Source organism: Arachis ipaensis, chromosome B5 (assembly GCF_059453495.1).
Source record: "Arachis ipaensis isolate K30076 ecotype BB chromosome B5, ASM5945349v1, whole genome shotgun sequence".
NCBI classification, from domain to species: Eukaryota; Viridiplantae; Streptophyta; class Magnoliopsida; order Fabales; family Fabaceae; genus Arachis; species Arachis ipaensis.
This window is the reverse complement of record NC_142440.1, coordinates 112,411,030-112,438,482: the sequence shown is the minus strand read 5'-3', so window position 1 is coordinate 112,438,482 and position 27,453 is coordinate 112,411,030. Positions and strand designations below refer to the sequence as shown.

Genomic DNA, 27,453 nt, shown 5'->3' with positions numbered 1-27,453 from the left:
GACACGCACGCGTGACCTGCGCGATCTGCAAAATTAACAGAAAATGCTGGGGGAGATTTTTGGCCGCGTTTTGACCCAGTTTTTGGCCTAGAAACACAGAATAAAGCCAGGGAACATGCAGAGACTCGACACACACAGAGACACACATTCACATATTCTCATTAGGATAATTTTTAGGTTTTTAGATCTGAATCTAGAGAGAGAATTACCCTTCCTCTAGTTTCTCTTTACATTCCTAGTTTATTGCTTTGGCTTTTGGATACTGAAGAGTCATTATCTCCGTTGAAGATACTATTCTAGTTTGTTTCCTTACTTACTCTTTTATTTATTCTATATTCTTAATTCTTGTTTAGAGTGATAATTAGATTATTTTCATGGATTGTTAATGCAAAGGATTACTTTTACTTTTAATTAATTTTGAATCTATATTTTATTTAAATTATCATGTCTTCATTTTATATTTCTACAAGCGTTATATTCATGTCAATGAAGTAGATTCCCTACTTGATATTGGGGTTGATTAAAAGGAGACACTTGAGCTGGAAGGCTTAAGTGATGGTTAAATTGGAAGTTGTTGGCTAGTTCTGTATTTACTAATGCTAGACCTTCCCAAGGGAGAGTACTAGGATTTGCGAATAAGAGTTAGCTCAATCATTTGACTTTCCTTTATTTAGTAAGGGTTAACTAAGTGAAAACAACAACCTTTTTAATACTACACTTAAGAGATCCCAACAAGGATAGAACTTTCGATTAATCATTCCCTCAGTCAAGGCTTTTTATTTAGAATATTATAAATCTCTTTTAATTTTCATTGCACCAAATTACAATTGTTTATTTTCTGTTATTCAACTCTCAAAATTCTCGAAAAACTCCTGATTAATAACTTAGCACCCTTTCTAGCAACTCGTTGGGAGACGACCTGGGACTCATACTCCCAGTATTTTTATTCTAAACTTTTTGTGACAGTCTTTCTAAATTGATGAGGCAGATTTTTGCTGGTTAAGAGCTATACTCGCAACGCTATTCTATTATATTATAATCTCTTGACTGGTCTAACTTCCGCCCCTTGTCAGTTTTTGGCGCCGTTGCCGGGGAGTTGCAATTGTGTGCTAAATTATTAATTAGTGTACATATTTTTATTTTTAATTGCATATTTGATTTTTATTTTATTACCATGAGCTATATGTTTCTTTCATTGAATGACGCATTCACTGCCTGATCCGAGCTTAGCTGCATTTGATCTTGAAATTGAAAGAACTCTTTCACGTATTAGGCGAGCTCGGCGCAAGTTAGCCTTAGAGGGTGGTGAAGTGATTATTATCGATTCACCAGTCTCATCTGAGGGCGAATCTAAACCGCCATCTGAGATAGAAACAAGCTCCTTTACTACTGATTCAGTTGATTCACGTGTAGATAACATGGCAGCACCTTGGAAGATTACTCTCCAGGAAGCTGGAGCCCCAGATTTTACACTGCAGCCATATCAAGTGCGTCATCCAACTCTGGCTGCAGATTTTGAGCTGAAGACTGCATTGATCAACTTGATGCCCAAGTTTCATGGCTTACCTGCTCATGAGCCTATCAAGCACCTCAGGGATTTTTAAACAGCCTGTTCTACTGTTAGGCGTCATGGTGCAAATGAAACTTCTATTCTATTAACCGCCTTCACATTTTCTCTTAAGGGAAAGGCGAGGGAGTGGTACTACGCGAAACCTGAAGCGACTGTTACCAACTGGGATACGCTCAGGAGAGAATTTTTGGAAAAATACTTTCCAGCTGAAGTTACAGACAAACTGAGGAAAGAGATCTTCTGCATTGTTCAAGGAGAATCAGAAACTCTTTATGAGTACTGGGAGTGCTTTAAGAACCTTCTAAACGCATGCCCCCATCACATGATTGACAGGCTAGTGTTAATCAGCTACTTCACTCAAGGCATGAAGCCTCGGGATAAAACTACACTAGATGGTGTCAGTAATGGTTCTCTAAAAAAGTACAAGACCGCAGATGAAGCATGGCAACTGATCAGCGGCTTAGCTGAGTCTACCAGGAATCACAGGCACAGGAGCAGCCACTCAAAAGCTGTTGCAGAGGTTTCCTTTAGCAGTGACACTACTGCTCTTACATAGAGTATATGTGAAATGACCAACCTACTGAAGCAAATGCAGTTGCACCAACAACAACAAGCTCAGCCTCCCCCACCACAACAAAACCAACAGTTAGTTCCCCAAAGAGTATGCAAAATCTGTGCTGATTATAGTCATTATACTGATGAATGCCCGCAACTCCAACAAGAAGACAACACGGTGGCAGCTACTCATAACTTCTATGACCGCCCGAATCAAGGATATAATCAACAAGGCGGCAATTACAACCAAGGTGGAAACTATAACCAAGGATGGCTGGAGGGACAACTATAACAGAGGAGGCAGAGATAACAATGGAAACCAGAGGTGGAATAACAACAACAGACAGCAGAATCAGAACCAACCTTACAGAGCTCCTCACCTAAGACAGTCACAAGGACCCCAGCATAACCAACAACAAGTCCCACAGATCACTTATCCTACTTCCTCATCAAATGACGAGATGCTTCGTTCTCTTGCACAAGGACAACAAGACATGCAGACTACACTGAATTCAACTCTAAATGGTCTGAATGCCACTTTACAAGCTCTCGCCGCCCAGATAGATTCATTACCTACTTCCACTAACCAACCTTTAAGCTCTAGTGGAATTCCTTCTCAACCCTTACCTAATCCCAAGGGTGGCATCAATGCCATCACTTTGAGGTCCGGAACCACACTGCAAGAGAGGACCCAGGAGGAGCCAAGCCCAATAGAACACACCCAAATTGAAGACTCAGTAGAAGTGGAAGATGCTGAAGAGGGAGATGAAGTACAAGACAAGGTTGAAGAAGAAGTAGCTCAGCCAAGGAATGGAGCACCAAAGAATGCAGAGGCTACAAGTGGCGCCATTCCTATCCCATTTCCACACCTTGCAAGGAAGTCCAAAAAGCAGATGGAACTTGATCCCAAAATGGTAGAAATTTTCAAAAAGGTTGAGGTAACTGTTCCCCTTTTTTATGTCATTCAGCAAGTACCTAAATATCCAAAGTTTCTGAAAGATTTATGCATTCATAAGGATAAAATTAATGAATTAGAAACTATTTCTTTAGGTAGTTCTATATCTGCTTTAATGGGAGGTATACCTGAAAAATATAGTTATCCAGGTCCATGTATGGTAAACTGTACCATTCAAGGTGTAATATTCTCTTATTGCATGTGCGACTTAGGAGCGTGTGTTAGTATAATGCCATTGTCTGTACGGATTTCTTTCATGGGTAAGTAAGACTTAGTCACAAGTAAAGAAGTCTGATACCTCGGATCTGCCTAAACCCGTATCTGGCTCTGTGGTAACATAGTTAGGAAATGCAGTTGGCTCTGAAAGCCCCTTTTCTTACCCCTTAGATAAGGATTCAATGAATCTTCCTTACCGGGAAGTCTTTGACTAAGTAGCAGCCTAGAATAGATTCTTACCCGGTGATGAAATTACAAATCTTTGCTAACCTTTCTATTGCTATTGTCTTACCATCCCGTCAGCCTAAGAAGGTAGCAAGACGGGAGCTCAACATGTCTGGAAGCACCGGAGAACGTTCTTTTGCTGATATTATTACCAGTATTCGATACTGGATTATTCATAGCATTACTATACCCTCCCTATTCATTGCGGGTTGGTTATTTGTCAGCACGGGTTTAGCTTACGATGTTTTTGGAAGCCCTCGGCCAAACGAGTTTTTCCGGGTGATACGAAAGTGAATAGATCGAATAGCAGTCTTTTCTTTAGCAAAGAACTTTCTCTTTGTTTTGCTTAAGGCTTACTTTATTGTTACACTGTAACTAGGTCAGATTGTAACTGTAACCCTTCTAAGCAATTCAATGAATAAGCTAAAGAGAAGTTACAGAAGTACGGAAGTGACAGAGAAGTCAACCTTCTTTTGAACTATCTGCTCTATCTAATACTGAACTAGATGCCGCAAAAGCCCCAACTCTATCTGTACTCCTTTAAGGGCGCACAAGCCTAAGTATAAAATCGGACAATTCAGTTTGTGAGGAACCGGCCACTTCTTTATATACGTTGCCATTTGACGATCTGTCTGTTCAGGCAGGTGACACGGAATTGAGTACGGAATCAGAGAAGGGGGACAGCAACGTAAAAGACTGAGGGAAATGAGTTCCGAGATCTTTTTTTATTCCCAGTTTTGTCTCGTCTATCGGTCCTTAGAAAAGCTGTTTCACCCAATTCGTACACGGCAACTATTGCTTTCCTCGAAGTAAATTCACCGACGCAAGCAACCTCATCAACGGGATCGCCCGACAACGAACTCTTTGTTCGGTCAGCGAGTGAGAGGAGGAGGGGGCCCCTCGTTGTTCGGTAGGATCTGGAAAAAGCATGCCATGAATGACTCTAGCCCTCGGCTCACTGAACTACAGGGGTTTCTATCCATATTAAATGAAAGCGGGTGTGAACTCCGACCTTCGATATGATATTTTAAGGCTCCCTCCCTTAAAAAGGTTGGCAGCTCATTTTGTGTTAGCAGATAAAAGCATTATTACAGTAGTTGAAATTGTTAAAGATGTACTAGTGAGCATTAAGGGGCTCACATTTTCCATTGACTTCTATATCCTAGAAATTCCCCCCTAATGACTCAGGAAAATCATCATCAATCCTGATTGGAAGACCATTCCTGAAAACTTCGAACTTCAAGCTGGATGCATTCTCAGGAACTTACTCCTTTGAAATAGATGGCAGAACAGTGAGTTTCAGTTTAAATGAGGCTATGAAGCACCCTCCGGAAGATCATTCTATCTTCCAGTGCGACATCATTGATGAAACTGTAGCTGAAGTTCACCAAGAAGAAGTAGAAGAGAAACACATGGAGCAAGGTCCAAGTGTGGGACACCCTCTGAACATAATGAAGACACTTTACCATTATCACTAGCCCCGGATGATCCAGAACCTAGCCATGAGCAGAAATTGGAATTGAAACCCCTTCCTCTACACCTCAAGTATGCTTACCTTGAGGATAATCAAAAGTTCTCAGTTATCATTGCAAGGGAACTCACTTCTCAACAAGAGGAGCAACTGCTCGGTGTACTGAGAAAGCACAAGAAAGCAATTGGATGGATCTTGGCGGATATAGTAGGCATCAGCCCTCAAGTTTTTTAGCATAGAATATATTTAGAAGAGGAATCAAAATCCGTTCATCAACCCCAAAGAAGATTGAATCCTACCATCTTAGAAGTTGTCAAGAAAGAAGTGACCAGGCTACTTGAAGTAGATATCATTTACCCATCTCAGACAGTGAATGGGTCAATCTAGTACAAGTGGTGCCCAAGAAGTCTGGAGTCACAACAGTAAAGAATGAGCATGGAGAGCTCCTGACAACTAGAGTGCAGAATTCATGGAGAGTTTGCATTGACTATAGGCGTCTCAACCAAGCTACTCGCAAGGATTACTACCCCTTGCCATTTATTGATCAGATGCTTGATCGCCTGTCAGGTAAATCCCATTACTATTTTTTATATGGTTATACAGGCTATTTCCAAATTCATATAGCTCCTGAAGACCAAAAGAAGACTACTTTTACATGTCCCTTTGGAACGTATGCATATAAGAGGATGCCTTTTGGCTTATGTAATGCACCGGCTACTTTCCAAAGATGCATGATGAGTATCTTTTCAGATCTCATTGAGAACTGTATGGAAGTATTTATGAATGATTTTAGCGTTTATGGTGATTCATTTAACCTTTACTTGGATAGTTTAGCTAGAGTATTAGACAGATGTGTTAGTTCAAACCTTGTATTGAAGTTTGAAAAATGTCACTTTATGGTAAAACAAGGGATTGTTCTAGGACATGTTGTTTCTAATACTGGTATTTCTATAGATCCAGCAAAGGTGGATGTCATTTCTAGTTTACTTTACCCCTCTTCCGTGAGGGAAGTCCGTTCGTTCCTTGGCCATGCAGGTTTTTACAGGAGATTTACTAAGGACTTCAGTAAGGTAGAATTACCTTTGTCCAGACTGTTGCAGAAAGATATTGAGTTCGAATTCAGTGAGGATTGCATGCAAGCATTTGATAAGCTGAAGATCGCCCTGACTCAAGCTCCAATTGTGAGAGGACCAGACTGGAGCCAGCCATTTGAGATTATGTATGATGCCTCCAACCATGCAGTAGGAGTGGCGCTGGCTCAGCGCGAAGGTAAGGATCCTTTCGTGATTGTTTATGTGTCTAAGACCTTAGACGCTGCTCAGTCTAATTACACTACTACTGAAAAAGAGCTTCTAGCTATTGTTTTTGTTCTGGATAAATTTCGAGCCTATTTACTTGGTACTAAGGTAGTAGTGTACTCAGACCATGCAACTCTAAAGTATTTATTAGCTAAAAAGGAGTAAAAACCAAGGCTAATACGTTGGATACTGTTGCTGTAAGAATTTGATTTAAAAATTAAGGATAGGAGTGGTAACCAGAATTTAGTAGCAGACCACTTGAGTCGCGTTGAACACATTAAGGATGACTCCACTCCTATCAAAGATACTTTCCCATTTGATAGTTTGCAAGCAATATCCAAAGTAGCTCCTTGGTATGCACCTGTAGCTAATTATCTAGTTAGCCATACTTTCCCTCCCAATTTTACTAAGCATCAAAAGGACAAGCTGAAAACCGAGTCTAAATATTATATATGGGATGATCCATATTTGTGGAGGTGTAGTGCTGACCAGGTAATTAGAAGATGTGTGCCCCAATCAGAATTCCAGTCCATTTTAGAGGCCTGCCACTCTTCTGAGAGTGGATGACATTTTGGCCCTCAAAGAACAGCTAGAAAAATTTTAGACTGTGGATTCTGGTGGCCTACTCTTTTTAAAGATGCTGCTAAATTTTGCAAATTCTGTTCTCCATGCCAAAGATTTGGTAATATATCCAAGAGGGATGAGATGCCTCAACAGATTATGCTTTTCTGTGAAATTTTTTATGTTTGGGACATTGACTTCATGGGTCCATTTCCAAACTCTAATGGTTACCTTTATATACTGTTAGCTGTAGATTATGTTTCTAAATGGGTGGAAGCCATTCCTACCCGTACTGATGATGCTAACACTATTGTTTCCTTTGTTAGAAACCATATTATTTGCCGTTTTGGATCACCACGAGCAATCGTGAGTGATCAAGGCACTCACTTTTGTAACAGGAGACTAACAGGATTACTGAAGAAGCATGGAATTATTCACAAAGTAGCAACAGCTTATCATCCCCAAACCAATGGACAAGCAGAAGTGTCTAACAGGGAGATTAAATGCATTCTGGAGAAGATAGTAAAGCCTCATAGAAAAGACTGGAGTACCAGGCTACAAGATACACTCTGGGCATATAGAACAGCATACAAAACACCCATTGGGATGAGCCCCTTCCACTTAGTGTACGGAAAAGCTTGCCACCTTCCAGTAGAGGTGGAACACAAGGTTTTCTGGGCTGTGAGGGAGTGCAACATGAATTTTGAAGAAGCTGGTGCTGAAAGGAAGCTACAACTAGCAAAACTAGAGAACCTTTGCCTAGAAGCATATGACAACTCCAGGCGATACAAAGAGAAGATGAAGGCTATCCATGACAAGCATATAAAAAGGAGAGAATTCAGACCAGGGGAGTTAGTTCTTCTTTATAACTCCAGGCTGAGACTCATGCCAGGCAAATTAAGATCAAGATGGGAAGGTCCCTACAGAGTAGAAAAGGAAGCGTCATACGGAGTTTTTCACTTGCGTCATCCTTCAAGCTCCAAATTCATGAAAGTTAATGGACATCGCCTAAAGCTTTATCATGGTGAGAAGATGAAGGATCACAAAGAGCTAGAGGTTTTCCTCTTGGAAGACCCACCAACAGAAGCAGAATGAGCCTGAAGAACGTCCAACTTAAGGACATAAAAACAAAGTGCTAGGTGGGAGACAACCCACCATGGTATGATTGTTCCGTTTCAGTCTTTGTTTAATTTTACTTTTTGTTAATGACTCTTCTCATATTCTCTACATATAGCCTGCATTTGCATTTGTATTCTGCATACATAAAAAAATGCACGCGACGCGCAAGCGTCACTGACGCGCCCGCGTCATACGTGCTTTCAAACCAAGAAGAAAAGAGGCAGAGAGTCACGCGGGAGCGTGGGTGGAGGCATGCCTTACGCACAAGCATGCCCACGCGAACGCATGTCCTACGCGTCCGCATCATTTGAAAAATCTGCCTCCCACGCGTGCGCGTCACCCATGCGCATGCGTGACCCTGCAAAATCGACATAAAGAGGTATATGGTAGAGAGTTATGATGGAGTAGGGCTGGAATGATGCTGGAAGCACAAGTCCTATCACGCGAACGCATGTCTTACGCGTCCGCGTCATTCTTCAAAAAAGAGGCCATTCACGCGTGCGCGTCACCCACGCGCACGCGTCACCCTGAATTTTGGCAATGAGAGTATGAAACAAAGAGTTGTGTGTACGCGAGGCTGCACTCGCGCCAATGGCACAGTTTACTTCACGCGAACGCGTGACCCACGTGTCCGCGTCATCTGAAAATAACGCCAATCACGCGAACGCGTGAACCACGCATCCGCGTCACATTCGACGCACAGTTTATCCAAATCAGCGCCAGATATCTTATCTTTTCTTCCCCAATCTTAATTTTTACTTCTCCCTCCTTATTTCTTTCTTCTTCCTTCTTTCTTCTTTATCCCTTCTCACTTTTTACTTTCTTCGCCCCCTTCTTTTTCACATCCATTATCATGGTTCTTTTCTTTTCTTCTTCCCCTTTTTACCTTTTCATTATTATTTTTATTTATGTTTTCTTCTTTTTTTTCTTTTTACTTTTATTATCTATGTTTTCTTTTCTTTCTTTCTTTTTGCATTATTTTTTGGTGTTAGAAATTTATTTGGGTAATTGTTTTCTCCTATATAATTGCTTGTGGATTAAGTAGGAATTGTTTGACAATTATTAATTATTTTAGGGTCACTTGCGTGTTCAAATTCAATACTTTCAATCACACATTTACCATGCATACTAAGTGTTTGTGAAAAAGCCCGTATGACATTATGCATTTGTAATTACTCTATTCTTCTACTCTAATGCCTGTTTTTCACAAAACCTTTCATTATTTTATTAATTGAATATAATTGTCAATACAAACGTGATGGTTAGTTTGTTACGAGTGATAATACAATTTACCATTTGATGCTTGATCTATGCTACTCATGCCTTTGCAAGTATGCCAATAAACATCTTGCATCTTATTGCCACAAAATGCACTTGCTATATTTCCATTAATGAACTTTTCACATGGATTCGCGACCATGTGTTAACAACATCCTTCTTTACCGTGCATTGATTATCACTTGTACCATTGATGAATGGAAATATTCTTATGCCGGTTAGAAACTAGCAATGAATCCGATCGTGAGTATAGTCTAACCAACACGCGAATACCGCATCAAACAATTCTAAAATCTATGACCGAGAGTATTGATCCCGGGTCGTTCTCCCTAGGAATTGCCTTAGAATGTGCATCATTGATTAGGAAAGCTTTTATGGTTTTGAGAGTTGGTGCAAGAATTCAAACTAGCAAGGCAAACGACAATTAATTGAGATAAAAGCCTTGGCTAAGGGTAAGCATTGGAAGTTCCATCATTATAGCTTCTTTCAATTATGATAAGAATTGATTATTGCTTCACTTAGTTAACCCCCTAACAATGGAGAAAAGTCAAGTGAGAGTAACTAACTTGAGTCACAAGTCCTAGTCTTACCCTAGGGAAGTCTAGCTTTAGTGCACTCTAAGTCAATTAGCAATTCTCAATTCATAATCTACAATTGATATCCACTATTCAAGTGTCTCCAATAACTCAACCCTTAAGCCAAGTAAGAGAAATCTACTCCATAGCTAAGGTTGTCATTATCACAAACAATTGGTAGGCAATCATAGAAAACATGATGTAATTGAGAGAAGAGAATTGAATTAAAGCTATCTAATCCAAACAATCATCAACAATCAAACAATTGAATGAAATTGCACAATGCATTAATCCAAATTCAAAGTAACAAAGTGAATCAAATCTAGATCTAAGAAATTGAATCAAAAGAGCATCAATTAAGAGTAGAAGAATAGTAGATCTACAACTTGTACCAAAGAAAAAGTGAATTAGCAATGGATCTCACCAAGAAATCAAAGGAGAATTGCAATGGAAGAAATGAAATCCTAGAGAGAAATTGGAGTTTCTCTCTCTAAAAACAAAATGTAACTAACTCCCCAAAATATCTAGAATTATGACTAATTGTCCTAACACCCCTAATCCTTGGTCTTCTTAAGCTTTTCCCTCCAAAATCTGCTCCAAAACAGGGCCTAGGAACCCCCTGAAATTGTTGGGCACGTGTTCCTGATGACAAGTCATCTTAGCCTATTTTAACTAGTCTTTTTCTTTTGTTTTCATTAGAATTATGCACTTTCTTGAGCTACAAGTAAGCCAATTAGCTAGATTTTCATGTTTCCTTTGATTTAATCAACCATGTATGAATTCATGCTATTTCATGAGGTTTTATACTATAATTGTCACATATTATGAAAGAATGAATATCTCATGATTTTAAGCATAGCTTTGATGTGTTTGGTTGATTAATGATAGGTGAGGAAAGCTTGGAGAAAGGTTGAAGCAAGAAGGAATAGCTAGGAGTAAAGAGAAGACAATGGAATAAGTGAAATTGAACCAGGAAGCAAAAAGCTGGACCTAAAGTTAGCCTCAAACTTTTGCACAAACTTTTGGGTGAAAAGTTAGCCCCAACGTTAGCCCCTAACTTGGAGGCTAACATTGGCATGATGAAAATCACTCCCTGGGTACCAAAAGTTTGCGCCAACGTTAGCCCCCTAACTTGGTGGCTAACGTTGGCACATGAAAATCACCCCTGGGCAACAAAAGTTTGCGCCAACGTTAGCCCCCTAACTTTGAGGCTAACGTTGGCATGAAGAAAACCTCCCTGGGCACCAAAAGTTTGCGCCAACGTTAGCCCCCTAACTTGGTGGCTAACGTTGGCACATAAAAATCACAAGGGGAGGAGCAAAAGTTTGCGCCAACGTTAGCCCCCTAACTTGGTGGCTAACGTTGGCGCCACAAGTGCACAAGGTAAGGCCAACGTTAGGGCCAAAGTTAGACCCCTAACTTTGGCACCAACGTTGGTATCAGATGGGTATAGCTGCTGATATGAAAAGTTTGGGCAAAAGTTAGCCCCCTAACTTTTGCTCAAACTTTTGGTCCAACTTTTGCAAAACTCCAAACCGGTTCAATTGGTTCACTTTGGTTCTTCTCCAAACTTCAAGAGCAATCAACCAAGGCCTCTTTCAACCCAATTCCACCAAGAGCAAAGGCCCAACTCAAGGCTTGAAGATCATTTGAAGAAAGTGTATAAATAGGATAGAATTCAAGTTCTTCGGGGAGCTTTCTTTTGGAATTTTCATAATAGTTTTCGGAGAGCTTTGGATATTGAGTGATCTTTAATTTCTTTGTCTTGGGGAAGGAGAATTCACTTCTCTTCCTCTCAGTTTTATTGCTTTCAATTTCAATTACAATTGTCTTGGATTTTGGGTTGGAGAATTAAAGAAATTCTGTTTCAATCTCAACCTTGGATCTCACTGCTTTATTTACTGCTTGATTGAATTTCAAGTTCTGTTAATTGCTCTTCATCCACTTTCTTTGAATTTCAATTTCAATTTCTTGTTGGATCTAGGAAGGCATTGAGATCTAGACTTGGTTTTCTAGTCTCTGGGTCCTGAGATCTAATTTCCCAATTTTACATTTTCTGTTTACTGTTTTCATGTTTATTTACTTTTCTGCTTCAAGATCCAATCTAACCCAAGCCTTCTTCTACTTCTCTGCTTGATGCAATTTACTTTTCCTTGTTTAAATTCTGCAAATCCAATCCCCAATTCCCTTTACAATTCCAGCCGTTTACATTTCTTGCACTTTAAGATTCCACAATTTACTTTTCTTGCATTCTAAGTTTCTGCTATTTAATTTCTTGTTCTTTAAGATTCAGCACTTTAATTCCCTGTTCTCTTTACTTCCATGCAATTTAATTTCTGCAAATCACAAAACACTCAACCAAATCTTGATTCGCTTGACTAAATTAACCACTAAGCTAAAATTGCTCAATCCTTCAATCCTTGTGGGATCGACCTCACTCCCGTGAGTTTTTATTACTTGATACGACCCGGTACACTTGCCGGTTAGATTTGTGTGTTTCGGGAGAAATTTATTTTTCACCAAAATACTCATCAAGTTTTTGGCGCCGTTGCCGGGGATTGATTAGATTGACAATGATTAAGTGAAGTGGTGATCTAGATCAAGCATTTCTTCTTTAATTTTCGACTAACCCACTAACTATTTGATTTTTTGCTTAAACTAACTAACACTTCAATCTAGCAGTAGATTGAAGTGTCACTGGTTTTGTGCATTTCTCATGCTCTGCTTGTATGTCAGGTACAAGAAGAACCATACCCAATTTTCATGAACAAGACGAAAGAACTCTCAGGAGGTTAAGAAGAGCTGAAAGAGGGAAAAATATTGTTGGAGAAGAGGAATCAGACGAAGAATTCCAAGAGATGGAGGAACATTCAACCAATCCACCAGGTGGAGCAGACAACAACAATGACAACCCACCCCAGAAGAGAGTTTTGGCTTCCTATACCTTTGCAAATCCTAGACATTGTGGGAGCAGCATCTTGGCTCCAAATGTCAATGCTAACAATTTTGATCTCAAGCCACAACTCATCACTCTGGTTCAGAACAATTGCTCTTTTGGTGGAGGACCACTTGAGGACCCACACCAACATTTATCCACTTTCTTGAGGATATGCAATACTGTCAAAACTAATGGAGTGCCTCCTGACAGTTACAAACTGATGCTATTCCCATTTTCTCTCAGGGACAAGGCCACTCAATGGTTGGAATCTTTTCCAAGGGACAGCATCAATAACTGGGATGATTTGGTAACCAAGTTTCTTGCCAAGTTTTACCCACCTCAGAGGATTATAAGGTTGAAGGCTGAGGTACAAACATTTACACAAATGGAGGCTGAACCCATCTATGAGGCATGGGAGAGGTATAAGGCTCTAATCAGGAAATGTCCCCCTGCCATGTTTAATGAGTGGGAGAAGCTGCAGAACTTCTATGAAGGCTTAACACTGAAATCCCAGGAAGCTTTGGATCATTCAGCTGGAGGTTCCTTGCAACTCATGAAAACTGCAGAAGAGGCTCAAGAACTCATTGATATGGTGGCCAACAACCAATATTTCTTTGCTCATCAAAGAGGCCGCCAACCATCACAAAGGAGAGGAGTAATGGAACTAGAAGGAGTGGATTCAATCCTGGCTCAAAACAAATTAATGCAGCAGCAAATTCAACAACAATTTGAGCAAATGACCAAGAGGATTGATGGCCTCCAAGTTGCAGCAGTTAACACCAACCAACCATTAGCCACATGGGGACAAAATGAAGAAATCCAAGAGGAGCAACAGCAGGAACAAGTCCAGTACATGCATTCAAGCCCAAATGAATTCTATGGTGATACCTACAACCCCTCATGGAAAAATCACCCCAACCTCAGATGGGGAGACACTCACAACCAAAACCAACACCCATGGCAGAGGAATTCAAACCAAAACAACCCAAGAAACAACCAAAACTACAAACAGCAGCAGACTAACCAAAACACATACAGAAAACCTCAAAACAACTACCCTAATCTCAACCAGTACCAATCCAATAACCAACCCACCAACCAAAATGCCTATCATCCACCACCCACATCTCACAACCCACCACAAGCACCGCCTGAACCTCAAAGACTCACCAACTTAGAGACCTTGATAGAAAAAATGATGAAACACCAGGAAATAAAAAACAAAAACCATGAAGCATCATTAAAGAGCCTAGAGAGGCAGATTGGGTAACTCTCCAAGCAAGTATCTGTTGAGAGATCTTCAAACTCACTGCCCAGTGACACAATCCCAAATCCCAAGGAGGAATGCAAGGCAATACAATTAAGGAGCGGGAGAACATTGATAAGCAACAATGACACTACACAGAAGCAAGTAGAGGGCATCAAAGAACCAACAGAGGATGAGAAGCAAGCAAAGGAAGATGAAGCTAAGGAGCAAGTTGTGATGCCAAACAAAAGCACTGAGAAACTTAAAGAGAAGGACAACCAGCCACATAGCTCAAAGAAAGTAATCCAGGGACAGCAGCAAATAGGAAAGAGCATCACACCTCCACTGCCATATCCCCAGAGGTTTAACAAAGAGGTTAAAGACCAGCATTTTCACAAATTCCTTGAGATTTTTAAGAAGCTGGAAATCAATATTCCCTTGGCTGAAGCACTTGAGCAAATGCCTCTATATTCCAAGTTTCTGAAGGATCTTATCAACAAGAAAAGAAGTTGGCTTGAGAAGGAAACCGTATTACTCACCGAGGAATGCAGTGCTGTGATTCAACGGGGTATTCCACCAAAACTTAAGGATCCGGGAAGTTTTGTAGTCTCATGCACTATTGGCAAGATAATTCTCAACAAGGCTCTCTGTGACCTGGGTGCCAGCATCAATTTAATGCCTCTCTCAATGATGAGAAAACTTGCAATAGAAGAGCTTAAACTCACCAGGATGTCACTAGTCATGGCTGACAGATCAATCAAGACACCCAGTGGAATTGTGGAGAATCTGTTAGTGAAGGTTGGGGAGTTTATTTTCCCAGCAGATTTTGTAATTTTGGATACTGAAGAAGAAGGAAACGACTCAATCATTCTGGGAAGGCCATTTCTACACACAGCAAGGGCCATCATTGATGTAGAAAAAGGAGAAATGATCTTCAGGGTCCATAATGAACAAATGGTCATAAATGTGTTCAAATCAATGCAACACGTTCCTGAGCAAGAGGATTACGTAAGAGTGGATATGATAGACAGTTTGGTGGAAGAAATATTGGAAGAAAATTTTCAAGAGCAAGAAGGAAATCAAGGGGCAACAGAGGAACAAGTGACTGAGATCACTACTGAGCCAGATGAAAGACAAGACAAGAAGGAAGATGTACGAAAACAAGAACTGAAACCTTTACCAACCCATCTCAAATATGCATTCCTTGGCACATCGGAAAGCTTCCCAGTGATCATAAATTCATCCCTGACAAAGAAGGAAGAGGGAGAACTTATTGATGTACTCAAAGCCCACAAAGATGCTTTGGGATGGACCATTGATGACCTGAAAGGTATCAGCCCTGCAGTATGTATGCATAAAATCCTCTTGGAAGACAATTCCAAACCAGTGGTTCAACCTCAAAGGAGACTAAATCCCACAATGAAGGAAGTTGTCCAAAAGGAAGTAATGAAGTTGTGGAATGCAGGGATAATCTTCCCAATATCTGACAGCCCATGGGTGAGCCCGGTTCAAGTTGTACCAAAAAAGGGAGGAATGACGGTCATCACTAATGAGAAGAATGAGTTGATTCCTACTAGAACAGTGACTGGATGGAGGATGTGCATAGACTATAGAAGGTTGAATGATGCGACCAGAAAGGATCACTTCCCTCTCCCGTTCATTGATCAAATGCTGGAAAGGTTGGCCGGCCATGCGTATTATTGCTTTTTGGATGGATATTCTGGGTATAATCAAATCGTGGTGGACCCCAAGGATCAAGAGAAGACTGCCTTTACATGTCCATTTGGAGTCTTTGCATACCGAAGGATGCCCTTTGGGCTTTGCAACGCCCCTGCCACATTTCAAAGGTGTATGCTATCCATCTTCTCTGATATGGTCGAAAAGTTTTTAGAGGTCTTCATGGATGACTTCTCTGTTTTTGGTGATAATTTCAATGCTTGCCTAAACCATTTAACCCTTGTCTTGAAACGGTGCCAAGAAACTAATTTGGTTTTAAACTGGGAGAAATGCCATTTCATGGTACCCGAAGGGATTGTTCTTGGCCATAAAGTTTCAAGAAAAGGGATAGAGGTTGATAAGGCAAAGGTTGAGATCATAGAAAAACTCCCTCCACCAATTAATGTGAAATCTGTTAGAAGTTTCTTGGGGCATGCCGGATTTTACAGAAGGTTTATCAAGGACTTTTCAAAAATAGCCAAACCTTTGAGTAATCTGTTAATGCTTGATAACCCTTTTGTTTTTTATGAAAACTGCCAGCATGCCTTTGAAACTTTAAAAAATAGACTCACAACAGCACCAATCATCACACCTTCAGATTGGGAATTACCTTTTGAACTCATGTGTGATGCAAGTGACATTGCAATTGGTGCTGTACTTGGGCAAAAGAAGGGAAATTTGCATCATGTCATATATTATGCAAGTAAAGTGTTGAATGAGGCCCAAAGAAATTACACAACAACAGAAAAAGAGTTGCTAGCTGTAGTCTATGCATTTGATAAGTTTAGATCATATCTGATAGGATCCAAAGTTGTGGTTTACACTGATCATGCTGCACTTAAGTATTTGATGTCAAAGCAGGATGCTAAACCAAGACTCATCAGGTGGATACTGCTCCTACAAGAATTTGACATTGAGATAAGAGATAGGAAGGGCACTGAAAATCAGGTCGCTGATCATCTGTCAAGGCTACCACATGAAACAAGTCAAAAAGCATCCTAGCCCATAAATGAAAGCTTCCCAGATGAGCACCTTCTGCAGATCCAGCAAGCACCTTGGTTTGCTGACATAGCAAATTACAAAGTGGGAAGGAAGATACCGCAAGAGTTCTCTAAGCAACAAGTGAAGAAGTTGATCAACGAAGCAAGGAAATTTTCATGGGATGAACCCTTCTTATTCAAAAGATGCTCTGATGGAGTGATCAGAAGGTGTATTCCTGAAAGTGAAGTGAGGGACATCTTGTGGCATTGTCATGGTTCAGCTTATGGTGGACACTTTGGCCCAGAAAAAACAGCCGCAAAAATACTGCAGAGTGGCTTCTATTGGCCAACTATCTTCAAGGATACCAGAGAATATGTACACCAATGTAATGAATGCCAGAAAACAGGAAGATTAACAAAAAAGAATGAGATGCCTCAAAACTTTATCTTAGAATTAGAATTGTTCGATCTATGGGGAATTGATTTCATGGGGCCTTTTCCTCCTTCTTATTCTTTTAGATACATCTTGGTAGCAGTGGAGTATGTCTCAAAGTGGGTGGAAGCCATAGCCACAACCACCTGTGATGCACAGATTGTCCTCCAATTCCTTAAAAAGCACATCTTCACTAGGTATGGAGTGCCCAAGGGTCTTGTTAGTGATGGTGGTAGTCACTTTTGCAACAAACAGATGGAGAAACTCCTCCACAAATATGGAGTAATTCACAAAGTAGCCACACCTTACCATCCTCAGACTAACGGCCAAGCTGAACTTGCAAATAGGGAATTAAAGAAGATCCTAGAGAAAACAGTGGGAATCACAAGAAAAGATTGGGCTAGAAAGCTAGAGGATGCATTGTGGGCGTATAGGACAGCTTTTAAAACTCCTATTGGCAAGTCACCTTTTCAGCTTTTGTATGGCAAATCCTGCCACCTCCCTGTGGAGCTTGAACACAGAGCTTTTTGGGCCACTAAACTCATCAACCTTGATCCCCGAGCTGCAGGAGAAAAAAGGTTGTTACAACTAAATGAGTTGGATGAATTTAGACTAGAAGCTTATGAAAGTGCTAAGATATACAAGGAGAGAGCTAAGAAGTGGCATGACAAGAAGATCACAAAGGAGGAATTCAAGCCAGGACAGCAAGTGCTCCTGTATAATTCGAAGCTTAAAATTTTCCCTGGCAAACTGAAGTCTAAGTGGACTGGCCCATACTTGGTGACAAAGATTTTTCCCTATGAGAATATTGAACTGCTAGATGAGGCAACAAAGAATCAATTCACAGCAAATGGTCACAGAGCAAAGCTGTATTTGGGAGGACAATGGGATAAGGAAAAAGAGGTTCAACACCTACAGCCCTCTTAAAAAGAATTGAAAGATGTCAAGCTAGTGACAATAAAAGAGCGCTTGTTGGGAGGCAACCCAACCTGAGGTAGTTTTCTTTTCATAACTTTTTCAATAAGATTGTTGGATAACTGCTATGTATTGCAAGAAGCTAAGTTTGGTGTTCCACCAAAACTTCATTTAAAATTACATTCTAACCTCCTACACATTGCTAGTTCCAAGCAATCAAACAGATTTTTCAAACAACTTAACTGTTTTTGTTTAGTCTCAATTTCATAACCTTTAGCAAGGACACAAAAGTTTACCCAGAGTTAACCTGTTGAATCAGAAGAAGTAGCAAGGAATTAAGTCTGGGAGTTAACCACCAATTGAAGATACTATGCATCAAGACTCAAAAAAGGGGTACAGCAGAAAGAAGAACAAAAGAAATGCAACCCAATAGGTTGTATCTATACTTAACCTTTGCTGTTGAGAAATACTTTTGATTGATATCTTGTTAAATTGTTTATTCAGTTCAAACAGATTCAAATTTCTTTTAAAATAAGTAGGCTAGTTTATGTGTGTGCTTGTGTGTTTACTTTCACTTGACAAGAAGCATGTTTTGTCCCCTGCATCTTTAAGTTCAATAAAAGAAAAGTTTGAATGTGAAGCAAGATGATCTCTGTTAGATAGAAGTAGAATAAAAGTAAGTGGTGGTATGTGTGTGATTGTATGATAGCTCACTTTTAGTGAATAAAGAGCCAGGATATCTTTTTCTAAGTAAAGAGTGGCCTACTGTCTATGAATCTCAATTAAATAAAAAAATTCCTTGGTTAGAAAGAAAAACAAAAAGAAAGAAAGAAAAGAGATAGCCAAAAAGTGGCAGAACAAAAGGAAACAAAAAGAAACAAAGCTGGACACCAATAGCTTGAACTTTAAAATATATGCCTGTGATGTCTTTGTACTAGGATCTGCTTGGATTAGTAAGCTCTTAGGAGTGCATCAACACTCGGTGACTTGGGTTAACTAATCCGGGATCATCAGCTGAAAGTCCACTATCAAGAGCAACCTAACTACAAGGCATTTAGTAACCCAAAGAGGTGCTGGGCATCAATGTTTTAAGAAGGAATGTGAGCCAAGTGTCTATGGTGAATAATGTGTCAAGTATAAAGAAAAGAAAATGAACTTGCTACACATGACACTCAAATAAAGCTTATAAACAAAGTAATAGCCAAGGATAAAGGAATAATGAGAGGTCATAGCAGTATGTTACTTGAAGCTTGAAGGAGACTTTCTAGGCCTAGGAGTCAGTAAGAAGTGAGTATTTACATATCCACACAAAATCCCATGAACTATCAATAATACTCTGCCAGCATGAACATCCTCTTCCATTTCATTCTTTCTTCTCAATAAATCTTTTCTTGCTTGGGGACAAGCAAGCTTTAAGTTTGGTGTTGTGATGACAAGTCATCTTAGCCTATTTTAACTAGTCTTTTTCTTTTGTTTTCATTAGAATTATGCACTTTCTTGAGCTACAAGCAAGCCAATTAGCTAGATTTTCATGTTTCCTTTGATTTAATCAACCATGTATGAATTCATGCTATTTCATGAGATTTTATACTATAATTGTCACATATTATGAAAGAATGAATATCTCATGATTTTAAGCATAGCTTTGATGTGTTTGGTTGATTAATGATAGGTGAGGAAAGCTTGGAGAAAGGTTGAAGCAAGAAGGAATAGCTAGGAGTAAAGAGAAGACAATGGAATAAGTGAAATTGAACCAGGAAGCAAAAAGCTGGACCTAAAGTTAGCCTCAAACTTTTGCACAAACTTTTGGGTGAAAAGTTAGCACCAACGTTAGCCCCTAACTTGGAGGCTAACGTTGGCATGATGAAAATCACTCCCTGGGTACCAAAAGTTTGCGCCAACGTTAGCCCCCTAACTTGGTGGCTAACGTTGGCACATGAAAATCACCCCTGGGCAACAAAAGTTTGCGCCAACGTTAGCCCCCTAACTTTGAGGCTAACGTTGGCATGAAGAAAACCTCCCTGGGCACCAAAAGTTTGCGCCAACGTTAGCCCCCTAACTTGGTGGCTAACGTTGGCACATAAAAATCACAAGGGGAGGAGCAAAAGTTTGCGCCAACGTTAGCCCCCTAACTTGGTGGCTAACGTTGGCGCCACAAGTGCACAAGGTAAGGCCAACGTTAGGGCCAAAGTTAGACCCCTAACTTTGGCACCAACGTTGGTATCAGATGGGTATAGCTGCTGATATGAAAAGTTTGGGCAAAAGTTAGCCCCCTAACTTTTACTCTGAATTCTTGTTTAGAGTGATAATTGGATTATTTTCATAGATTGTTAATGCAAAGGATTACTTTTACTTTAAATTAATTTTGAATCTATATTTTATTTAAATTATCATGTCTTCATTTTATATTTCTACAAGCGTTATATTCATGTCAATGGAGTAGATTCCCTACTTGACATGGGGGTTGATTAAAAGGAGACACTTGAGCTAGAAGGCTTAAGTGATGGTTAAATTGGAAGTTGTTGGCTAGTTCTGTATTTACTAACGCTAGACCTTTCCAAGGGAGAGGACTAGGATTTGTGAATAAGAGTTAGCTCAATCACTTGACTTTCCTTTATTTAGTAAGGGTTAACTAAGTGAAAATAACAACCTTTTTAATACTACACTTAAGAGATCCCAACAAGGATAGAACTTCTGATTAATCATTCCCTCAGTCAAGGCTTTTTATTTAGAATATTATAAATCTCTTTTAATTTTCATTGCACTAAATTACAATTGTTTATTTTCTGTTATTCAACTCTCAAAATTCTCGGAAAACTCCTGATTAATAACTTAGCACCCTTTCTAGCAACTCGTTGGGAGACGACCTGTGACTCATACTCCCAGTATTTTTATTCTAAACTTTTTGTGACAACCTTTCTAAATTAATGAGGCAGATTTTTGCTGGTTAAGAGCTATACTCACAACGCTATTCTATTATATTATAATCTCTTGACTGGTCTAACTTCTGCCCCTCATCATTCCCAATGATGATTCCGAAGGGCGACGTCTCCATGGAGATGTGTCGGGTTGGCAGTTGAACTGACAATGTGATATCACAGCCAACAGGACAGGCATTCATCATGTGCATATTCTATATGTTTGTTGCTTTGCCGACTTGTAATTGTATGCCTAATTGAATAACATGCCTATTTGCTTACTTGAATTACTTGCCTTATATGCTTCTACTTGTGTTTTACTTGCATTGTAATTAATTGTGATTTTTACTGGGATTGAGGAGGTTCAGAAGGCGGTGGCGATGGGATCGCATGGAGGATAGGTTGGTGAAGGCTGTGGGATAACGGTGTTGGTTAGAATAGAAATCTCCTAAGATAGAGCACCATATTTATTTATGTTAAGATTTATATAATTATGCTTTACTGTTTTAGTATGCCTTAAGACTGAAATCTTGTGATGGATATGAAGTCTAGGATTGCCTTTGGCGTTATGGGGTCTTATATCCTACATCACTGGGCACTGTTACCATATTGAGAACCTCCGGTTCTCATACCATATTTCTGTTGTTGTTTTTCAGATGCAGGTCGAAACCCACCTTGGTGAGATGTTTAGATGGTGACAGAAGCAGAAGATTTTGTTACTCTTGGAGTCTTCTTTATTTGTTTTGTTTATATATATCTCTCACTTTTGTATTTTGCTTTTGCCTAGAGGCTTGTATTGAGAGAGAAAAACTTGTATAAGCCATTTTAAACTTCAGATTCTGTTTGTCTGTATATATGTCTAGCCAGCTTAAACTTCGCGAGCCGTGGCTAGATTCTTATGATATTATACTATTATCTTTTGTCATATTATATCTAACCTTTTGCTTTACGTTAGAAGCATCGTTAGTATGTTTTGCGCTTTTCAAATCCTGTTTTTGAGCTATATCCTTCATCGGGCATTTAGATTATATTATTTTATTCTATATATTATATGTATGAGCTTAGAATTATCGTAACTGTTGATTAACCTTTGCTTTATGACGTGAGGTAAAGCTTTGGCTAATTAGGGTATTACATTTAGTGGTATCAGAGCGGTTCGTCTTCGTGAGCCTGAGGGATGGACTGATTGTGCTTCATTGCATGCTTTGTATGTCTTTTCTTTGATGCTATTAGGTTATCTGTTTGATATTGCATAGCATGCTTGTTTGTGAGTGAGTGATTGGGATAATTGAAGCACTAGGCTTTTGATATTGAGACTGATTACCTCTATATCGATTGTTTGGTGTAGACAGAAACCTTAATGGCCACTCGCGGACGAGGTCGAGCACATTCACCAGAGAGTAGGAATGAGCAGCCGGCCGATAATCATGTCGAATTCATGGTAGCAATGGCGAACTTAGCAAACACCATAGAAGCTAATGCTGCTACAACTCTGCAAGCTGTGCAGAGGTTAGGCCAACCGGCTGGGAATGGCAACGAAAACGGTGAAGGAAATGCGAATGACAATGCGAAAGAAAATGACGATAACTTGGGAGGTGCTCCGATGACCTTGGAGACTTTTCTCAAGGTTCATCTGCCAATTTTTCGAGGATCAACTAACCTCACAGAAGCGGACAACTGGTTTCAGGCCATGGAGCGTGCATTACAAGCTCAGCACGTTCTCAATAATCAGTATGTAGAATTTGCTGCTTATCAGCTTGCAGGAGAGGTCCAGCACTGGTGGCAAGCCGAGTGCTGCTTGCTACAGCTTCAGAATGCCGATGTTCCTTGGGACATATTCCAGACGGCCTTCTACAAGAAGTACTTTCCGGAGTCTACAAGAGAATCGAAGGAGATGGAACTTATGCAGCTGAAGCAAGGTTCTTTGTCTGTGGCAGACTACACAAGCAAGTTTGAGGAGCTTTGTACATTTTCCAGGGTGTGTCAGGGTGCCCCGGAGACCTATGAAAGCTGGAAATATATCAAGTATCAGAGGAGGTTGAAGGACAACATTATGACTGCTGTGGCTCCAATGGAGATTTGTACTTTTTATGATTTGGTGAACCAGGCGAGGGTGGTTGAGGAGTATGCCAAGACAGTAGCCGCATCCAAGGACACTCATGGAGGGAACACTAGTAAGGGGCGTGCAAGTATTTTCATCCGAGAGGTCAGAGTTTCAAGAGAGGAGGATATCCGCTTCAAGGGCAAGGAGGCTTCAGAAAGAACACTCAGATTCAGTTTCAGTATGCTAAAGGAAGAGAAAATCAGAGTAAGAATTCTCCAAATTTAACTTGTGTGCGTTGTGGACGTTATCATCCATATGAATCTTGCAAGATTGGTTTAGGTGGATGCTTCAACTGTGGGTTACCTGGCCACATTACGAGGGATTGCACTCGTGGAAGGAACCCGAATACGAGTCAGAGTCAGCACCAGGGGCGAGTGTTTGCTGTGAATGCCAATGATGCTTCTAAGGCGGATCCGTTGATGAGAGGTAACTGTTTAATTGGTGATAAAGTTTTGATTGCACTGTATGATACTGGAGCTTCGCATTCGTTTATTTCATTTGCTAAAGTTGAGGAACTAGACTTGAAAGTGTCAGAGTTAGCATTTGATCTGCATATACATACTCCGCATCAGACGGTTATGACTAGGTCAGGGTGTAGGCAAGTAGGTTTCAAGCTTAAAGGTAGATACTTTGTGCATGATTTGATCTGTTTACCATTGGTTGGGTTGGAGATGATTTTGGGATTTGGTTGGTTGTCGAAGAATTGAGTTTTGTTGAATTGCTTTGAGCGGTTAATTCAGTTTATATCGGAAGGAGAAAATGGAGCAGTGATAGCTAAGGGCTACTACCTGAACTATGTAATGGTGCACTGTAGTGGGAAAGAGTGTCAGGGTTATATTTTGTTAACTGTTAATGCCTTTGGTGATGCCTAGAACTTGGATCAAATTTCGGTAGTTAGAGACTTTCCGGAGGTGTTCCCGGAAGATATTTCTGAATTTCCACCGCAGATGGAAATTGAATTTGTAATTGAATTGGTGCTAGGAGCTAGACCAATGTCGATTACGCCGTATAGAATGGCTCCGATAGAGCTGGCTGAACTAAAGACTCAGTTGAAAGAGCTTCTGAACAAGAGGAATGCGACTGTGTGTGGATTACCGCTAATTGAACAAAGTAACTGTGAAGAATAAGTACCCGCTGCCAAGGATAGATGGCTTGATGGATCAACTACAAGGAGCTGGAGTATTTTCCAAGATCGATTTGAGATCCGGTTACCATCAGATAAGGGTGAAGGAGGATGATATCCCTAAAACTGCATTTAGAATGCGCTATAGACACTACGAATTTGTGGTGATGTCCTTTGGGTTAACGAACGCACCTGCTGTTTTCATGGATTACATGAACAGAGTCTTTCATCCCTTTTTGGACAAATTCGTGGTGGTTTTCATAGACGACATCTTAGTTTATTCCAAGACGATGAAGGAGCATGAGGAACACTTGAGAATTGTGTTGCAAATCTTAAAGGAGCGGAAATTGTATGCTAAGTTGTCAAAGTGTGAGTTCTGGAAAGAAGAAGTAACGTTCTTAGGTCACGTGGTGAGCAAGGGAAGAATAGCCGTGGATCCTTTAAAAGTGGAAGCGGTGATGGAATGGGAGAGACCGACAACGGTGACGGAAGTCAGAAGTTCCTTAGGCTTAGTCGAATATTACCAGAGATTTATTGAAGGATTTTCCCGGATTGCACTACCGATGACTAAGTTGACAAGGAAGGAGGTGCCATTTGTGTAGACGTCAGAGTGTGAAGAGAGTTTTCAGACCTTGAAGTAAAAGTTAACTTCAGCACCTGTTTTGATTTTACCAAAACCACATGAACCGTTTAAAGTGTATTGTGATGCGTCACTGAAGGGTTTGGGTTGCGTGTTGATGCAACACCGGAATGTGGTGGCTTACGCATCGTGACAGCTAAGACCGCATGAGGTGAATTACCTAACTAATGACTTGGAATTAGTGGCGATTGTGTTTGCATTAAACATTTGGAGACACCACTTGTATGGAGTGAGGTTTAGCATCTTTTCTGATCATAAAAGTCTCAAGTACATCTTTGATCAGAAAGAACTTAATATGCGTCAAAAAAGGTGGATGGAGTTGCTTAAGGATTATGATTTTGAACTGAGTTATCATCCTGGAAAGGCGAATGTGGTAGCAGACGCGTTGAGTCAGAAATATTTAACAATAGCTTGGATGAGAATTAAAGAGGAAGAGTTAGTGGATAAGTTTGTGGACCTTAAGTTGGACATTAGTGAAGTTGCCAAAAGAGCTTGTTTGAATCAGTTGCAGATTTCGGGTACGTTTAAGACAAAGATTTAGAAGGCTCAGCAAGATGAGCAAAAGCTTCAGCAATTCTTTCAACCAGTTGGTGATCAGAGGCGTGGAAAATTCACCAAGGATGATGAAGGATTGTGGAGATATAAGGGGAGAATTTGTATACCGGATGTCAGGAGTTTGAGGCAAGATTTGTTATCAGAAGCTCACAACAGTGGGTTTTCTATTCATCCCAGAAGTACGAAGATGTACTACAACTTAAAGAAGATGTTCTGGTGGCCTACGATGAAAGGTGATGTAGCAACAGTGGTATCCAAGTGCCTGACGTGTCAGAAAGTGAAGATAGAGCATCAGAAACCATCGGGAATGCTACAGCCACTTGAGTTTCCTCAATGGAAGTGGGAAGGAATTGCGATGGACTTTGTGACCGGTTTACCGAGGACTAGGTCGGGATTTGATGCGGTTTGGGTGATCGTGGATCGCTTAACCAAATCCGCTCATTTTCTGCCTATTCGAGTAAACTGTTCTATGGAGGAGTTGGCGAAACTATACATCAAGGAGATCGTAAGGTTGCATGGTGTACCATCGAGCATAGTGTCGGACCGTGATCCCCGATTCACATCAAGGTTTTGGGTAGCTTTCCAAAGGTCTTTCGGTACGAAACTATGTCTCAGTACCGCAAATCATCCATAAACAGATGGACAGTCAGAAAGGACTATTCAGACATTAGAAGGTATGTTAAAGGCGTGTGTATTAGATCAACGTGGAAGTTGGGACCGTTACATGCCATTGGTGGAGTTTGCGTACAACAACAGCTTTCATGCAAGTATAGGGATGGCTCCGTATGAGGCCTTATATGGACGAAAGTGCCAATCTCCACGTTGTTTGTATGAGTCGGTTGAAGCAAGTGTTTTGGGTCTTGATTTAGTAGCTGAGACTACTGAGAAGATTAAGAATATTCGAGAGAGAATTCTAACTGCCCAGAGTCGACAGAAAAGTTACGCGGATCAGAGAAGGAAACCATTAGAGTTTGAAGTGGGAGAACACGTATTTCTTAGGGTTACACCGACGACTGGGATTGGAAGGGCAATCAAAACCAAGAAGTTGAATCCGAGGTATATAGGACCATTTGAGATTCTGAGGCAATTCGGGCCGGTGGCGTATCAAGTAGCTTTGCCACCTCATCTGTCTAACTTGCATGACGTATTCCACGTGTCACAACTCCGTAAGTACACGTCGGATGCGGCCCATGTGTTAGAGCCTGAGTCGGTCGAGTTGAGGGAGAACTTGACATTTCAAGTAACACCGGTGCGTATCGACGACACTAGTGTGAAGAAGCTGTGAGGAAAGGAAGTTTCATTAGTTAAAGTAGCTTGGGAGCGAACAGGAGTTGAAGAGCAAACTTGGAAATTGGAGTCTGAGATGCGAAAAGATTATCCCGAGCTATTATCAGGTAATCATTAAATTTTGAGGGCAAAATTTCTTATTTGGTGGGGAGAATTTAAGAACCAAGCTTAATTAACCACCTAATTAGATAATTATATGGCCCAAAATAGAATACGAAAAATTAGAGTGAGAATTTGAGGATGTAAATATGATTTTTGGACTCAGTAGGTTTTTCTGAGTTAGAAAATGTGTTTTCTGTGAAAACCGTAAACAACCATGAACCGACAGCAGAACCGGTTCAAGTCTGCCCGATGCTGCATGAGAAAAGGTTAAAACAGTCAAAAACCTTAGAAAAATATTATAAGTCAAAAACCGGGCGTTAATTTTAAAGATTTTGCCCAAAGTTGGGCCAAACGGGCTAAAAACGCTAACGGGTTGAACCGGAACGAAGTTGGGCCCAAGCCCAACATATATAAGGGTTCATTTAATTAACCCATTTCAGCAGCGACACTCAAAACACAACACCACCAGCTGAAAGAGAAAGGGGAGAAGAGGAAGAAGAAAACACTATTCATCCCCATCTTCACAAGCTCATATCTTGAGCTATAGAGCTCCGATCGCCGCACCGTTTACGGCTACGCGTTCCTTGCAAAAAGCTCTACAAAACCCACCCAAGAAACTAGTAAGGTAACCACGAAATTCTTTTAGTTCTTCTCTCCAAAATTTCGAATCCTA

General features: G+C 40.4%; 1 protein-coding gene across 1 annotated transcript; it reads left to right on the top strand.

Moving 5' to 3' along the window:
* The first annotated feature begins 22,329 nt into the window (after positions 1–22,329).
* LOC107640825 (uncharacterized) lies at positions 22,330–24,200 on the top strand. The gene is made up of 4 exons (XM_016344325.1): positions 22,330–23,251; positions 23,353–23,675; positions 23,814–23,870; positions 23,946–24,200. The coding sequence occupies exons 1-4, from the start codon at positions 22,330–22,332 to the stop codon at positions 24,198–24,200; spliced, it is 1,557 nt and encodes a 518-aa protein (XP_016199811.1).
* Positions 24,201–27,453: the final 3,253 nt, after the last annotated feature.